Source organism: Triturus cristatus, chromosome 2_1, assembly GCF_964204655.1.
Source record: "Triturus cristatus chromosome 2_1, aTriCri1.1, whole genome shotgun sequence".
Classification (NCBI taxonomy): Eukaryota; Metazoa; Chordata; class Amphibia; order Caudata; family Salamandridae; genus Triturus; species Triturus cristatus.
Genome location: NC_140581.1, coordinates 448,976,247 through 448,994,460, shown reverse-complemented (window position 1 = coordinate 448,994,460; position 18,214 = coordinate 448,976,247). Strand labels below are relative to the sequence as shown.

At 41.4% G+C, this 18,214-nt stretch overlaps 2 protein-coding genes across 3 annotated transcripts in view; one reads left to right on the top strand and one right to left on the bottom strand.

The window, feature by feature from the left end:
• AP3B1 (adaptor related protein complex 3 subunit beta 1) overlaps positions 1-9,199 on the bottom strand; it is a 1,836,520-nt gene extending 1,827,321 nt beyond the window's left edge. The window contains exon 1 of the mRNA XM_085632261.1: positions 8,926-9,199. Within this exon, the coding sequence (XP_085488387.1) occupies positions 8,926-9,059 (134 nt within the window). The 5' untranslated portion in view covers positions 9,060-9,199. The remainder of the gene's footprint in view (positions 1-8,925) is intronic.
• Positions 5,194-18,214, top strand: part of SCAMP1 (secretory carrier membrane protein 1) — a 573,188-nt gene continuing 560,167 nt past the window's right edge. The window contains exon 1 of one of the 2 annotated variants that reach the window (XM_085632265.1): positions 5,194-5,322. The gene's annotated coding sequence lies outside the window, so the exon portion shown is untranslated. The remainder of the gene's footprint in view (positions 5,323-18,214) is intronic. The other variant, XM_085632264.1, reaches the window with a different exon arrangement.

Below are 18,214 nucleotides of genomic sequence, written 5' to 3'. Positions count from 1 at the left end.
TCAATGAAAGTTCACAATTCGAGGTTTATTTAAACATTTAAACAACATAAGCAGTAGTCCTTACTATACAGATGGTTGGGATTGAGGGAGAGAGGTTGGGTTGGTGCAGGGAAGCAAGGGAGTTACTGTTCAATCCCATAACACCCACACTAAAATATGGATATGCGATTCCTTGATTACCACTGCTCACCCTGTAGCTATACTTGTCTTGATGTGTTGTTCATATTTTCCAAAATGTATCTCTAAACATCATGTTTTCCCATAGGTCACCACTACCTATTATAGAAAACAATGCACTGCTTTGATGTGAACCAACTTATGAATTAAAAGCTTTGGGTGTACATAACATTCCTCAACAAACAGCGACAATGCAAATTGACTTTCTTAATATATATTTTTTTCTACAAGGAAATGCTTTGGTCGAATGAGTATGAAGATGTAATGTATGCTCAGTTTAGTAAGGTTGCCAATTTGAGGAGGCTACTATAACATATTGGTAGTGCCAAGAGCAAGGGTAGGCGTTTTAACTCTATGGTGGGAACTGCATGTTATCCACCGAAGCAGGTATACTGCACACTGGAAGGAAATGCAAGAAGCTACGGTCACTTCACGGTAGGGCTGTTATATTTTTAAATGGCCAGAACCAACAAAACTGTCATATTTAGAAGGGTGAATAGCTTGGACAACAGAGCACTAGCCACCATACAAGAATTGGGAAATCAGGGGCTATGTCTTAGCAAGGCCTTCGTATTTTCAGAAGGGGATTACAGGCAATTTTCAGCAAGACTGCTATGCATTTCATGGGGCAGTACCTGCACCTCACAGCAGTCCTGCTATACCTTCTGTGGGACAGTTCAAGCTATTCTGAACCGGTATCTCATCTTTAAACCGGTCAATTTCAGATTATTGAAACATTTATATAATTTTGGTGGAGTATTACAATACACATCAGGGTTGCTATAATTTAAATGTGATGCCACTTTTCAAAAGCAATGCTACAAATTTAAGGGACAGTATCAGTACTTCTCATACTTTTGAAGTGCCAGAGATTCTCAGCGAATATGGTATCATTGTCAATGTAAAAAGATTTTTATTAAGAGATGTTTTCTTTACAAATATGATGGAATAAAAACAATAATGTGATAGTGTATCACAAATAGAAAATTACAATACATAGGAGACCGTAAATGTGTGAAACATTCAATTCATCATAATACGGTTATTTCAAGTGAATCAATCAATTTCAAAAAGATCAATGAATTACAAGATTGGATATAGAAAGTCATGTCACCTAATTGAGAACACAAATACAGAAAGTCACAATCCCAATTATACACAGATATATTTTTTTTAATACATTTTCTTATAAAAAACAGTTACGAAACAAAGTTTGTTTTGTGTCCTCTAAAAGGAGAAAAAGCACAATGTGATTACATAATTGTTAATAAGAGTCCATGGCTATCATTCCCATCCTCCTTCATATATACTCACACCAAGTCGAAAAGACCCCACTCATTCTGGCAACCACACTCAAGAGCTTATGAAAAGCTGGTATTCTCCAGACTACAAGGAGCATATTTAATCATCTCCTATATCCACAGGGGTATACTGAGATGCATGCTGAGTTCTTAATTGAATATGTTAAAGCTGGAGTAATCCCAACAGGGTTACAGATTAAAGACGAACCCGGCTTATTTATTGAAAACAGAAAGTTTTTAGAACCCTGGACCCATACTGCTAACCGGTGCAGTAGGGATTGGATCCTTCTCATAAATCGAGACTGCAGAGGAGATTATTATCGGAGAAAAGCAGGAGGTTGAAAAACTGTAATTGGAAATTAAAAAAACAACACGGCATTGGATGAGGCAAAGAAAAAATTGGATGAACTCGAAACTGAAGTATAGGGTTATAAAGATTTGATCAACAAAAAGACTAAAAAATTAAGAAACGATATCAATAAGTACAGTGTAGAACTGAACTATCCATACCTAGAGAAGGATTACTACCAGCAGAAGAAAGAACAGGGGTGGGATAGGCCATACCAACCAAGACCCATATATAACAGGGGAGGTAGAAAACGAATTACCTTTTCAGAATCATTTGGATCTGGGAGTGATGGAGAGTGATATGAGAATAGATCAGTGTAGCAATTACCAGAATCAGGAATTTGGTCCTGGTGCCTCTACCTCTTCTGCTCCCCCCTCCTCTTTTTTAGAGCAGCGCCCGAGGAGGGGCCTAAGAACAAATCGAGGATATAGGAGAGTTAAATATGCAAGGCATCAACTTCAGGAGTATCTGCAAACAAGGAATCAGAAATATTGTAGGTAACGTAGAATAGATTTCCTATCATTAACCTATCTAGTAGGATCCTTAACAATACTGAACTAGAAGTCTTAGCTTACAGAAAGGTTTTAGCTGTGCACCATCAGCACAAGTTAATAAATGTATGTTGGAAAAGGATTTTCAATCCTTTTTCCGTAAAATTAGACTTACGCGTTTTTTTGAAAATAAAGAATATACAGAGGAGGCCAATATTTCTGGACTTAAACCCAAGTCGACCTTTACCCCGCACATAACCCAGGTCGATAGGAGAAGAAAAAAAACACATCGATATTTTTGAACAAGTAGTTGAGACTAAAATTCGGAACATTTGGGACCACTGTTCACCTATTTCCCATTATATTAGTAGACAATACAAAGAAGCCATCGCTGACCTAAAAAATTATTTTAGTATAACCATCAAGCCCGCCGATAAGGGGGGCGGGGTAGTCATTTTTGACACTTGATTATGAAAAGAGGATGATGGACCTCCTGATTGTGGAGGAAACATTACAAAAAAGTTCACTTTAGTCGTCGGACCACTCTTAAAGAGAAAGAGAAACTCTTACTTTTAGCAAAAAGTAACGACTGGATTTCAGATAGTGAATATAGATTTTTATACAACGATAAAGCCATTATTCCTGAAATATATGGCTTGCCCAAGATTCATAAGAATGTCAAGAGTCCACCCTTTAGACCTATTGTCAGCTGTATCAATTCCCCACTCGAACCACTTAGTAAATATGTGGACAGTTTCCTAAAACCCCTTGTACAAACCCAAAAATCCTATATTAAGGATTCCGCACACTTGATCAGCATTATAGAAGGTTGTAGTTTTAATAATCATACCCGATTGCTTGTCACACTCGATATCGAGGCACTATACACCAACATACCCCAGGATGCTACATTAGATGTTATCAGGAGCATCCAGGGGCCTGCGGAATGCAGAGGTGCCCAGGCGGACTTCATTATGGCATGTGCAACATTGGTCCTTAAAAATAACGTTTCTTTTCAAAGAGGACTTATATCTCCAATGTAAGGGGACCAGCATGGGGGCTACGTGTGCCCCTAGTCTAGCATGCCTCTACGTGGGACGATTTGAGGACATGCAAATTTTTAAAGAATCTGCTCCATTTTTTGAAAATGTGGTCAAATGGAGAAGATTCATAGATGACATTCTATTAATCTGGGAAGGTTCAGCGGACCTCCTAGAGGAATTTTTAGAATGGTTGAATCTGGGTGATGTGAATTTAGGATTCACTTCACAATTTAGTAATAAGGATGTAAACTTTTTAGATCTAAGTATAAAAGATGGGAGTGGTACTCTTGAGGCAGAACTTTTTTCCTAAACCAACAGATAAAAACACCTTATTGCACTACTCAAGGTATCACCCTAAGGCACAGAAGGACAACATCCCCTTTGGACAGTTCCTTCGGAGCCGAAGGAACTGTTCATCACTGGATGACTTTTATAAGCATTCTGAAGTTTTAAAAACTAAATTAAAGGATGGGGGTACCCTAAAAAACTCATAACACATTCATTTAAACGTGCCCGGTTCTATTACCGTGATAGCATGTTATCTAGTACAATTACCAGAAAGCTAGAAAGGGATAATGAGAAGAAAAAAAAAATAGTGTTTGTGAGTCAATTCTCTGTCTTAAGTAATAAAATAAAAAACATTATTAACTCCAATTGGAGTATCCTCAATGATAATGAGCTTATGACCCTAGATAGACCACTATTTGCGTTTAGACGCAACAATAATTTACAAAAAGGAACTGGTGCACACATCGTGAAGCATCCAAAATGGGTCAATGTACGCTGATGGGTACCAGAGTAATAGGCATCTACAAATGTAGTAATTGCATTATTTGTGGTCAATGTATAGTAGGCAAGGATGTGACGTACAATATACATACTCTGTTCTTCAAAGATTTTAACAATTGTAGAAGTAAAAGAAAAGTGGTTTACCTACTTTTATGCCCATGTAATTAGGGCTATGTAGCGTAAACATCAAGAGAATTACGTATCCGTCTACTGGAACATAAGTCGGCTATAAAAAAATAATAAGGAGAACGCACCTTTGGTAGCCCACTTTAAGATAGCTGGTCACACATGTACAGATTTTAGATGGCATATCATAGAGAGAATTAAGGGTACTAGAAGAGGTGGTGACCTTATGATCAAGCACAAAAACGGTGAGCAAAGGTACATTTCAATCTTGGAAACTATTAGAACAGGTTTAAATACGAAGAAGATTGGATGAGACTCACAGAATAATGAGATTTTATAAAACATTAGACTCAAGTATAGATAACGACAGAGTAGTACAGAGAAAAATATTAGGGCTCTTAGTTGCTTTGTGGCCCCATGGACTGGGAAGGGGGTAAGTACAGGCCTTGCCCCGTTTTTGGTCCAGTGGTGCCTCATACTGCCGGAAGCCATACGAGTTAAAAATCTTTTTATTTATGAGCATGCTGGCATAGAAATGTTGTGAGCTTCTTATGACCCCAACATAAACTTAGGTATAGCATTGGATAGGATGTGGTATACATTTAGTATTTATACACCCAATATAAGGTATATATGTGTATTAACACAGGGACCTGCAGTGCACTATTAATCCAGTAGGCCCCCTTATTATTGATAGAATAGAGGGTCGACACTGCAGTTAAATATGCAAGTGGAATCAATCTCTGAGATCCTCTTATGAGGCGTCCTGCTACTCTCCAAACTCGAGCGGCTCGGGATGGGTGGTGGGGACCACTATGGGATCCGTGAGACATCGCCGCTTTAAGGAACATAGGTCCTTGCCACTTTAAGTAAACAAACTCCTTATAGCTTGAAGTCGCCCTTTGATGATGCGAGCATAGAGCACCAGGTGCGGCGAGTTAATGAGGCTTCTTAAAAAGCAGGTGAAACCACGGACCATTTTTTAGTCCGGACTCAGAGGGGGAATGGCTCCGAGGAGGACGTGCTGCCTGAAATACTAGTTTGAGGTGAGTAGATAGACTATATAGAAGGATCACATAGTTGGAACATTGGATCTTAACATAAGGGGAATAGAACTGCTAGGCCGCTTTTTACAAAAAATACTTAATACTGAAGTCTCGGTAGTAGTGATTAAACATGGGATGTAGGACTTTTGGATACCGAGACACAGGCAAAAAAGAGGGGACTTATTTGAGGGGGATCATGACTCATACAATAGTATGCGTACTGATGTAGATATACATTGTTTCAGATTGTTAACAGACCTGAGGGAAGCCACCACATTGAACGTAAAATAGATAGTCCTCCGATGCCCCAGGACCAATACGGAATATACTCAAATGAGAACCGTGTAGATTAAGGGTAGGTGTGTTGCCCGACAATGATGATGGGGAGAAGGCAAAGTTCATGAAGTTAGAGTATACATAATAGGAGCTCTCAATAATATCCATTAACTATGTTCCCCTTTTAGGATCCCACTGACATCAAAGGGGATCAAATTGCACCCGGATTTGAAGTGGACCACGTATTAAACGTTATTTAAGATAAGAGGAAAGCTCAGTCTTTTTATCAAAAGGCACCAGAAGTGGTAGGTATATATGCAGAAAGCAATTCATTATGGGGGGTTAAGTAGCCAGCAGAGACTAAGTCACTCATATAAAGTAATATGCTTCATTTCCTTATAGGACTTCTAAAGGCCTAAAAATTATTAAATATCCCTTTTTATTATCATCGTTTCTCCATACCATGCTGGAGATCACCAGTCTATTTCACACTTACCAAGCAGGTGGGTGTTATGATGATTCTGTTCTTTGTTAATGAAACATATGGATGTGGTCTCTACCAATTTACCACATTTGATATTTCTATCTGTATTTGCCGAATATAAAAGTATAAACTTGGTTAAAGTATCCCCCTGTGGATATAAGAGATGACTAAATATGCTCCTTGTAGTCTGGAGAATACCAGCTTTTCTTAAGCTCTTGAGTGTGGTTGCCAGAATGAGTGGAGTCTTTTCGACTTGGTGTGAATATATATGAAAAAGGATGGGAATGATCGTCATGGACCCTTATTAACAATTATGTAATCACATTGTTAATGTGCTTTTTCTCCTTTTAGTGGAGACAAAACAAACTTTGTTTCCTAACTGTTTTTTAAAAGAAAATGTTTTTTTTAATAGTAAACTTTATTGCATTTGTAGTTATCATTACCAACACAAAATTACAGCGGTAGCAGATCAACACATTAATCAGGTGAAGTACAAGCAAGATAACAAGACTGAGGCTCCCAGAAAACTGATAGAATAGATAGACCATTATGTGATTGCATGTACTGTCTCCTACGCATTTGGATCCCTCATGGGGGAAGTAGATTGAACCATTTACCCCATATTCTGCCAAGAATTTTTTTTCTTTTTTAAATCTGTGATCGGGACTTTTTGTATTTGTGTTCTCAATTAGGTGACATGAATTTGCTCCAGCAATTGCATCACTAGGAGAGACAGTGATTATTCTAGTTCCGATTAAGGTGCTTTCTGAATAATGTATTGCCACCAAAACGCGTCGACGCCCTTTTGCTGTTTTTAGGTCATATTCAAAGAACTTTCTATATCTAATCTTGTAATTCATTGATGGATCTTTTTGAAATTGAGGTATTCACTTGAAATAACCGTATTATGATGAATTGAATGTTTAACACGTTTACGGTCTCCTATGTATTGTAATTTTCTATTTGTGATACACTATCACATTATTGTTGTTTTTATTCCATCATTTTTTTTAAGACAAAATCTCTTTTAATAAAATTGTTTTTAGATTCTTTTAGTCTTTCACCAATGTGTTTATAATTGTTCTTTGGGCCCATAGTGTGGGGGGGGGGGGGGGGGGTATGTGAGATCCTTGAGTATGTGGATGTTTTAAGGATACGAGTGGAATTGTATGATATTTGGGAATTTCATTTGTTCCAAGAAAGTTCCTCTTTACCGTGTACTTGACGTACCCTGTCTTTTGGTTAGTGGGGTCACACCTCTTGTCACATACATCATTCTCAATGGCACAGTTTCTGAATTTGGTGGCTGAAATGTTATTCTTTCAATTCTGCACCGTCAGAAAACGGGATTTCTATTTCTAGTAGTAACAGAGCAGAACTGCAAGCGGTCTCAAATCAAAGCAAATAGACCAAAATTTGAGTGGGCATGGAGTAGGGCTCCTCTTGTAAACGCCTGACTAGGCTTAACGGATAATGATTTAGTGTCCCCCCCATACAGCACAAATTTCAAGCTTTGACTACACATAGAACAGTTACAGCATCTAGAGCAGCAGTGCGAGCACCAATCAGAACCAGAGCTATACAGCAAAGACTACAGCAATGCAAACTTGACTAACACACAAGGCAGGTACATTTTACGGAGCAAACATTGTCCAATCAGTCAAAGTAGATAAAGTACAGACAGCGACAGGATAATCTTAATCCAAGATATGTAGCTGAAATTGTATTTATATAGCACTTACAATGTATGTGCGAGTAGTTCGTCCAGTACTGTTCGTTGTTCTGCCCTGGTCATGTAGTTGTAGTGTTAATTTATATATATATATATATATATATATATATATATATATATATATATATATTTTTTTTAATAGCTCGACTACAGCTACCAAAATATATGGAATATAAACGATCAGATATGCTCCTATAACCAGCATGAGGGGACTTGCAACTCTGTAGCATTTACAAACCACAGTTACACCATCTCAGGTGGCACTAGTTCGACAGGCCTTTCGTTTCAGCATTATAGAACTTGTGATTTGATTTGCAGTAAACAATATAATTCGGACTCCGAGTTTATTGTAATTATTTTTTGACACTTCCGTTTATTAATATTTCATTTTCGCCTATATTATTCTGGGCTGCATGAAAAAATTATTTAGCTACAACTAGTATATCTCTACATATATTTAACCCATAAACGTATGGTCATACTTGATTGCCTTAGGGTTTTGATGCTAAATGGGTACCAATATATGACACAAATAATTACATTCATACAAAAACACGAGCATCGACACGTGAACAGTTTTAGTTTACTTTCGGCGCACTGAAAAATACGAGTTCGTGTGGGTTTTATGTAACTTTACAGGGTGCAAACTTAGCTTCCTATAAAAGAAATGTCTTAACACCTTCATCCTGCTTTAGCAGTCAACTCCTCTCTGCATGTGCAATGGGAACCCCGACACTCAAAATCCAAGACTACTAGTTTAAAATAACAGGGTCAACTGAATTCGTCACAAACTATATTGGAGGCGGCGGTCATATGGCAGCCTTATGTATAACTGGGACATAGTTCTGGATAAATGCACTGGACGGAGTGCTGCCTGAGGGTGTGTATGTGGATGCAACATGTGTTCCTGGTCTGGGACGAGCATGGCAAGTGAGCCTTCCTCGCCGTACTGATAACCTCCACTTCCAAGATAACCTCCACTTCCAAGGAGCCCGCGCTCTCTAGATGGGCCACATCTCCCAACCCCTAACTTATTGTGTTATGATCACATTGGTTGGGCAAAAGAGCTGCCCCTAACCATGCGCACCGACCCATCTCAAGCCCCACTCACTTCTTGACGTCTGAGCTGAAAAGTCCAAGGGCCCCCGATGTACTGCTGCCACCCGCTTCCTGGCCCACCTCGGTCGCATCCCCGCAGCCTCCCGGCACCTGCTCGCTGTAAGCGGTCAGACTGTTGCTCGACATTTTGACAAACTCTACGCGGAACTAAAGTAGATGAAGAACCGTCAGAGGGAACTTTCTTTCCGGACCCAGCAGCGCACCTCCACCCGCGGCCGGAAGAGGGAGCACGAGACCTGCAGTCACATGATAGGTGACACGACTACGTAAAGATGCACGTGACCATAACCTGTCACGTGACCTTGAGGGCCACATAGTGACGGGTGCCTAGTTTAATTACAGAGTCCGTTTAAGAGAGGGACTTTAGCCCAACTGTATTTTCCGAATGCATACTGTTTTTGATTTTGAAGGAATTGAAGAAGCTTTGTAAACGATTTTAGGAAATGTGTGACTTTTTTAAATTCCTGTAATGTAATGCGAATGCGATGGTGCCCAATGGATTCAAATTTGACGCTTTTTTATTCACAAAACGTGTCAGTTGCAACTAAAATATTCAAGGATTGCAAAAGACTATTATGGTGGTCGAATCTGTGTTTTCGCTATGATTTAGTCAGTTTTTTCTGACTTTTATCAGGTGTCGGACTCGTTGCCTCAAAGCGAAACAAGTACCTCAGAGCGGTTGCTCCTGTCCAATTGAGGGTACGTATTGTTGCATTTTTTTAGGGTAGTCCCGCGAGACACGTGTTTGTTTACGAATGCGGGTGACACACGAATTCATGAAAAGAAATTTCGGCAAATGGCCCACGTTTATATTTTTTTGGGAAGGATACCGTCGTAGAGAGTGGCCATATATGTGCCTGTCACGTAGTCCATACTGTTATGATGTTACTAGCGTATTGTCATCAGTGTACATTATGTGTGCGTTAAGTTCCTTGAACCTAGCTCAACCTCAAGCCTTTCTTCCCCTCAAAGGGGCACCGTGCATGCCGTGGAAAGAATGGAAAGAGTATTTTTGTAATTACATTGAGACGGTGGAGGATGAGGATTTCACTTCTGCAAAGAAAAAAAAGTACTTTTATATTGTTTGGGTCCTGGTGGCATTAAAACTTACAACAGCATAGAGAAAGGGATGATGTTTTCCAGCATGCGTTGGATGATTTGGATGCTCATTTTTCCCCTATAGTGTGTGTCGCTGTAGACCGTTACAAATTCTCAAGAAGGAAACAAGGGAAAGATGAAAGCATTGATGAATATGTCTCGGCTTTGAACAATCTAGCCTTAACATGCAGATTTGGTCAACTACAGGAAGAGTTTATACGTGACCAAATAGTTATGCACGCTAGCAACCCAAACATTCAAGACAAACTTTGGGTAAATGGTGAATCTCCCCTGAAGGAAGTTGTCGCTTTAGTTAAGAAAGCAGAGCTTACAGGTCGATGTGCCAAAGCAGTCCTGGACGAGCCTAACATAGTGAAAGCAATCAAATCTTCCAATGCTAGCAAGGTACAATCTAAAGGGTTTACTCGTGAAAGCCCCCGTGATCTTCGTAAGAAAAGTGACCATCACATACAGAAATCCAAGGATGAGAAGTTGCACAAGGAACACAAGTGTTATCGCTGTGGGTCTCCTTCCCACTTGGCAGACTTCATTAAATGTCCGGCTAGACATCAAAAGTGCAAATCCTGTGGGTTAACAGGTCACATCGCGAAAGCATGCAATAAAAGGTCATCTAGACCCAGCAAACCAGTGAAACACATACAAGAGGAGAGCGACTCAAAGTCAGAGAATTCTGATTATTCTGATTCTGACGACATTAGTTATGTATTTTCCATAGAGTACGACGTACTTGAACTTACTCCCTCCAAGAGGAGAAAACCCATGTGTGAGATAAAATTGGGTGGTGTATCAATGATTATAATGGCTGATTCCGGATCCCCTTTCACAATTATTAATGAGAATGTTTGGAAACGACAGTTTATAGACAGAATTGGATCTACTCTTGAAAAATCTAATGTGGTTGCCAGGAGTTATACGGGTGACAACATAGAGTTCTTAGGGACCCGTGAACTTGAATTTGAATTCAAAGACAGGAAAGCACTCTGCAAACTCTTTGTTGCCAAAAGAGGACCTTTGGTTTTGGGATGGAGCGATCAAGCTGACCATGGCATCATCCTCAACCCCAATAGTGCAGACCCTGTTTTGTCCGTTGATGAGTCGTACAAAGACAGTGTGCACTATGACTTTCCTGAAGTTTTCTCGGGCAAAGTGGGTTTCCTAAACAGTTTTCAACACAAAATTGAACTAAAAGACTCGGCAGTCCCATGTATGCACAAAGTAAGACATCTTCCAGTTTCTGTCAGAGGCGACGTTCAACGGGAATTGAACAGATTGGTCCATGATGGTATAATTGAAAGAGTGGAATCTGCTGAGTGGGTTTCTCCCTTGGTTGTCGTTAAACGCCCCAATGGGAAACTCAGGCTTTGCATAGACCTTAGAGACCTCAATAAGAACATTATAGTTGACCAATACCCCTTGCCTCGTATCTGTGAAATGTTCAATGCCACCAATGATATGGTTGTGTTCTCCATTATAGATTTAAAATCCGCGTATCACCAGATACCCCTACATGTGGATAGCAAGAATTACACCACATTTATTACACCTTTTGGATGCTACCGCTTCACCAGGGTACCGTTTGGTTTGGCTTCGGCCGCAGCGCTTTTCCAAAGGATAATGACTTCTATCTTTGAGGACGTTGACGGTGTGAGGTTTTTCCAAGATGATATCCTGGTCATGGGTAGCACCCAATCGGAACATGATTCTCGCCTCAGGCAAGTTTTGAACAAACTTAAAACACATGGGTTAACTGTTGAGTTAGACAAATGTAAACTATCTCAAAACAAAGTGACATACTTAGGTCACACGATTAGCCAGGAAGGTATTAAACCCAAACAAGGCCTAGTGGATGCCATCCTCAATGCTCCCTTTCCATCTAGCAAGGAAGATGTGAGAGCCTTCCTTGGCTTAACTGAGTATTACTCCAAATTCATTAGGAATTTTTCTGAAAAGACGTACAATCTAAGACAACTACTTAAAAATAGAACCAAATTTGAGTGGTCCCCAGATTGCCAGAGCACCTTTGACGCTATCAAGAAAGATATCAGTAATGCGCCGTTTCTCAAAGGTTTTGACTCAAAGGCCAGGATTTTTTTGACTACCGACGCAAGCAATAAAGGACTGGGCGCCGTACTTGCGCAAAAGGACAGTGAGAACAATGAATGGGTCGTAGCCTTTGCATCCAGATCGCTTACCCCTGCTGAAGAAAAGTATTCAGTGATTGAACGCGAGATGTTAGCCTGTACCTGGGCGTTCAATTATTTCAGAGCCTACGTGTGGGCATATAACGTGCACCTTCGCACGGATCACAAACCATTAATCAAGATTCTGTCTGCATCTGGTTTGCAAAACGCTTCCCCACGTTTAAGTAAAATGTCGATCAAGTTATTGGATTACAACTACTCAGCAGAATACTGGCCTGGTGTGAAGAACAAAGTTGCTGATTTCTTAAGCAGGCTGCCTCTACCACACACTGAAAGTCAAGACGACCAGGTTGAGGCGGAAAAAGTAGCACTACTATTCAACTCTGATGGTGGAGGTATATCGGCGGAGGAGTGGGAACGACATATGGCTAGAGATTCAACGCTGCAGAATATTTGCAAGAATGTCAACTCCTCTTGGCCTGAGAAACGTCACCTCGATGAGAATGCCAAAGCATTTTGGGAGATAAAAGATGAACTGAGTTTGGAGAATGGTGTGCTGTACAGAATGGGCAAAGCCGTTGCCCCCATCACTCTGCGGATCAGAATTCTCAATTTATGTCACATAGGTCATCTGGGCATCTCAAAGACTAAGCAAAGAGTCAGAACCAGCTATTGGTGGCCTGGCATTGACAAACAGACAGAGGTCTTGATAAGAAACTGTGTAGAATGCGGTGATTCAGACAAGACCCTCAAGACGTCCAGGGTTCCTCTCTCTCCCATCACACCCCCCGCGATGGCATGGGAGAGAATAGGTTTAGACATTGCCGGACCCATTGAAGGACATGATGGTGAAACCAAGTACTTGCTGGTGGCTATGGACCATTTCTCAAAGTGGCCCGATATAGAAATTGTCTCCGGCGTTGACAGCTCTACAGTCATTTCTTTTCTGGACAAGCTGTTCGTGAGCGAAGGATTACCCAAATGTGTGCTCACCGACAATGGTCCCCAATTCACCTCCGAAGCCTTCAAATCCTTTCTTGAAAGGAACTGCATCACCCACCACACCACCTCACTCTACCATCCCGAGGGCAATGGTCTCATCGAACGCTTCAATCGTGTCTTGAAAGGACATATCCAATTATCGAGGAATGCTAATCTCAATTGGGAAGAAGAAATATTCAAACTCATTTGGGCCTTCAGGATTTCCCCATGCGCCAGTACCGGGGCAGCGCCCTTTGTCCTCATGAGAAGCAGACAACCTTTGAACAAAGACTTGGGTTGGATGCCAGCTTCAAAACAATTGGAATGGTCGCCAGAAACCATAAGAAGAAACATTGTCAAGGCGCAAAAGTGTTATAAAGATTGGTATGATTCAAAACATGGAGTGAAAGGACACTCGTTTAAAATAGGTGATCTTGTTAAAGTTCGCCTTGAAAGGAAAGTCAGGAAGGGAGAAAGCCGATTCACTGCCCCCCTTAGAATCTGCAACCTTTACAACAATGCTGCAAGACTCAGTGATGGCAAAGTCTGGCATATGAATAGGTTAGCCAGATGTCATCATGAAGCCAAACAAACAAATGGATTTCATAGAGATAGAATGAGTAAAGACTTGTGGGTTGATTATGGTGAAGACACAAATGTCCATGTACCTATGTCAAGTAACGGGTTGGCACAAGATCACACATCGGGCACTGACTCCTCAGATTGTCGCACGTCGGACCAGTTTGTGGATGTGTGTCCTCGCACACCGACGCTCAATCGGATTTGCGGAGGCGATTCACATTCTGACTCTGAAGTTACATCTGACGGTCAGTGCCACTGCCACAGTGGAAGGGTTGATAGAACTCGTAATGATGCTCACTCAGACTCAGAATGTGTGTGTGACACTCATAGAGTTAAGGGCAGGTTTGGCAGAACTATCAACAAGCCAAAACGTTATGATGATTTTGTTTGTGATTAACATTGTACAGTTATACTCTATATTGCATAGGACATGTAATGTCGTTTAAGCATTCAAGAGAGGAAGATGTGTTATGATGTTACTAGCGCGTGATAGCGAACGCGCTCGAGCTCTCCTGCGCGAGAGCTTCCCAGTTCTCTCTCCCCCCATTGGTTGCCACAACGTTCCGAATACCTAGGTGTTCTTGTCCCCAACTGTCAACCGTTTTTCCTTCTGACGAAGAGACGCCCTTCCCGCACCTCTGTGGGGCTGTATTGAATAAAGCTTCTAACTACTAAAACGTTTCATCTCCGTTTCTACACATACCTATTACACTAATCATTTATTAAATCCATTTGATATGCCCTGTTCTCAAACGTTTATGTTTGAGCGTCTAAGCATGGAACCCTCTTTCCAATAATGAATGTTCTACTATCTTAAGGAGATTTGTTATATTTATATCGTTCAGCAAAATTTTGTGTCCTCAAAGCTACTTGAAACATTTGCTATACCATCGTGCAACTGTAATGGTGTTCACATTATGTATTTTATATATACCTTTGTTATTTCTTATATGTAGTCTTTCCACCATGTTGATACTGTTATGACATGTATTTCATGTTCTATGGCACAATGTCGGTGCGTTCATTAAGGGCGCTGGGGCGTTTCCCCAGAAGCCGCCCGCACCGGCAGCTCCCTCGGCGTCGAGGGAGAATTTTCTGACAATCATGTCAGTCACAGTCAGCATGAACTCGGACTGCCCGCCCCCTTCAGAGTCTTAAGGGGGAGGGCGGTCCGACGTCATGCTGCTGAGTGACTGACATGCAGCAGACCAGGGGTGGCGCAGAGCGCACAGCAGGCAGCAGTGCGCATGCTGGGTGAAGGAGGCGAATTTTCGCTCCGTGCCCAGTCGTGCGCACTACTGTCTGCTGTGGCTGGTGCATGGCCATTAGGAGAGCGAGGGTTGAGCAAAGGCTCAAACCTCGGTCTCCTAATGGGCAGGCGGGCGGTGAGTCACCCTGCTCTAAGCCAATGCTGGTGCTGCTGGAGCAGCGTCAGTATTGGCTTAGAGGGGTTGCCAACCAGCGCTGTTCCTTAGAAGAGGCGCCAACGGGACACGGCCAAGAAGCATAGAGGCGCCGCGCGGACCTGGTCAGGTAAGCTTTCTTTTCTTTTTTAAATTGTAATCCCCCCCACCCCGGCGACCTCCTCCCCTCCGAGCAAAGAGAAGACCCGTGCTGCGAGGAAAAACATCTCCCCCGCGCTGATGTGCTCAACCTTCATTATATGCTTGCCGCTTCGGGCCTTAATGTGAAAAACCTATATTGGAACCAAGAAACTTTCCCTTATCACCGTATAACAGAAATAATCCTTTAAGGGGCAATCTAGTCAATGAGTTGTACCCAACCCACCCGAAACGCACAGGAATTATAAAAATAGAAAAATAAATAGAATTCTTCCTTGGCAAAGATATGTGATGGCTACAAACTGGTGCCGGTCTGCTAAAAAAGAACTGGCAATACAGGAAAGAGGTGATGACGTTCTGATTGGAAACTGGCTATCAACACTTTTAAAAGGGGTCAAATATGCAGGGTCTAGACATAAAGGGAACAGGACACGTCTGTCACTGGATACAGCGAAAATCGGGTACGCATTTTATTTACCACCACGTCATCTGGAAGTTTGCTTTAATGGCGAACATGCCAACCTGTAATGTGAGCAACAGACATAATAAAAACGACCACTGGTCATTCGCAATAGGGGACATGGGCATTACTAGGTCAAAAGGAAACCTTACTAGGCACTATAGACACTGGCCGGGTGCTTTACTGGATATAATGACAGACATCAAAGTTCATCACAGGCCGCGATGGAAACTAGGACTGTACCCCCCTTTCAGGTTATGAAACTCTGGCCATCCTGGATTTCATGTGGCTTTTTCCCTGCACTGGTGTCTGCCTCCTCGGTGTCCTGCCTCTCCTCTGTGCTGTAGGCACAGAAAGGCTGGGTGCAAGGTCTGTTCTTCTTTAACTGCTAACTTTGAGAGCCCCTAGTATTTATTTAGCTAAGCGAATGCCCCATTAAAAAAAAAAATTTTTGTTTATGGTTTAATAAACTATAACACCGCTCAATAGATAATATTTTTTTATTGACCAATTACGTAAGCCATACCAGAACTGTCATTGTCTACTGCTCCTGGCAAAGTCGTAGGGGTGTTCTTCCGGAAACATTTCTACGCTTTACTTGGAAACGATAATTTTGTCCATCCCTTCAGGCCCTGCTCTTGTCCCTCACCAGCCCAGTATGTCTGGCTGCGGGTTTTGTGTTTGTCACTTTGTGAGTAAATCGAGTATTTCACGTCTGCTTGCAGCGGTCTCTGTATACTTTTTTGTTTATAGGTCTTTAAGCCTAAACAAATGTTTGTGACTCGTGCTTTATGTGTGTACTTGAAAGAGTTTGAGTGTGTTTGTACTTGTGTTGGGGTAAAGTTGATGGATATAAGGATGTTATTACAGATCCTGTCATAATACTTTCGCAAGTGCCTTATCAACCTTCCTGCTTCCTCAAATTTGCTTGAAAATGCTCCATTTATCCACTCTTTTTTCAAAATTTTTCTCGGAGGAGTTGTTAGGGCTCGCTCGCTCGCCTCAGTGCAGTACCATGATAACTTTACGCCTCACCACTTTCAAATGTCACCAGCCGCCACTGCTATGGCATGCTCTATGTATTCCATGTTCTTTGGCATGGGGCCTTCAAACATGTTTATGTTTGAGGGCGCATCCCTCGTGCTGTGCTTCTTCAACAAAGTACGCCGGATTACAGTCATTGGAAACCTGTGCTTCGTTGAGGATGGACGCAATCCCGTGGAATTGTTGCTATACCGAATAAACCGACTCTGGCACTTCAACCTGACGGCTCATCTTTTCTTTCGCCTGCCTACCTGCTACCTTTACAGCAACATAGACCATAACGACAGACCCATTATGTTACCATAAAAGGCCACTTTATCAGGACATGTTTGTAGTTTAATTCATTAATTTACAATAGATCAGTAAATCAACCTCGATAATACATTTGAACATTTTGGACAATCCCCAAAATGTAAACAATCTCCAAACAAATCATCCATGCCCTGAAATATCCTTCTTCCATTCACACCCCTTCCCTTCAGCCCCATCAAATATCTCCAAGCCAATTCCCCTTTGCCCCCGAGAGAGGTGGATGTGCTCGCACCTGACCGACAATCCCCCCAAACTGTTTTGCCGCCCTGACCTACCTAAGACAACCTGTTAATGGTTGTAGTCACGACCACACCACAGTTTCTCATTCTGTATTTTGGTCAACAATTCCCTCACTTCCATCAAACAATACATATTTCCAAACATAGATAAATGTACCTCATTTGACTTCTTTAAATACGCTTCCCACCTCCTTAATGTTCCAAGACTTCAAAACCTGCTGTTCCACAAAATGCTGTCATTGCCCGATTTAGCTTTCTCCTTGCCCTGTCCACAGCTACATGCTTGTGAGCACATCTCTATGTTCTTCTCTGAATAAATTCCGTCCACACCAAACATGTTCCTCCCCTTTTCTTTTTTAGCTGCATTAGATCTTCCTTCATCTGCTTAATCAATGGCAGTCCTGACAATTGTAGTACATAGTTTTCTCCTACACGGATAATTAGCATGCCAGGGTCCTGCCCAATTCACATATAAGAATGGCAAAAAGACTTCCCTAATTCATAATAGTCTCATTTCCTTCCAAATGTTCAGTTTGCAAACTAATCTTGAGATAATGGGCTTCCTGCGGAGCAATTATAAAATACTTTCTCTTAATATTAAGCTAGCCCCGGAAGAGTCCGTGCTCGGAAATTTTAAGGCAGACAGTATGCACCTTAGTGTGGCAAATGGGAAAATACATTGGAATACTTCCAATAAAGTAAAGCTAAATGATTTGTTAACAAACATATTACAACTTAACGTTAATAGGAATGCAATCTCCGTGGCCCCTTTTGAGAAAGATGTTCAGGCCCTGGTAAAAGAAAAAGTTCTTCTACAAGGGGCACTTCGGGTGAATAATAA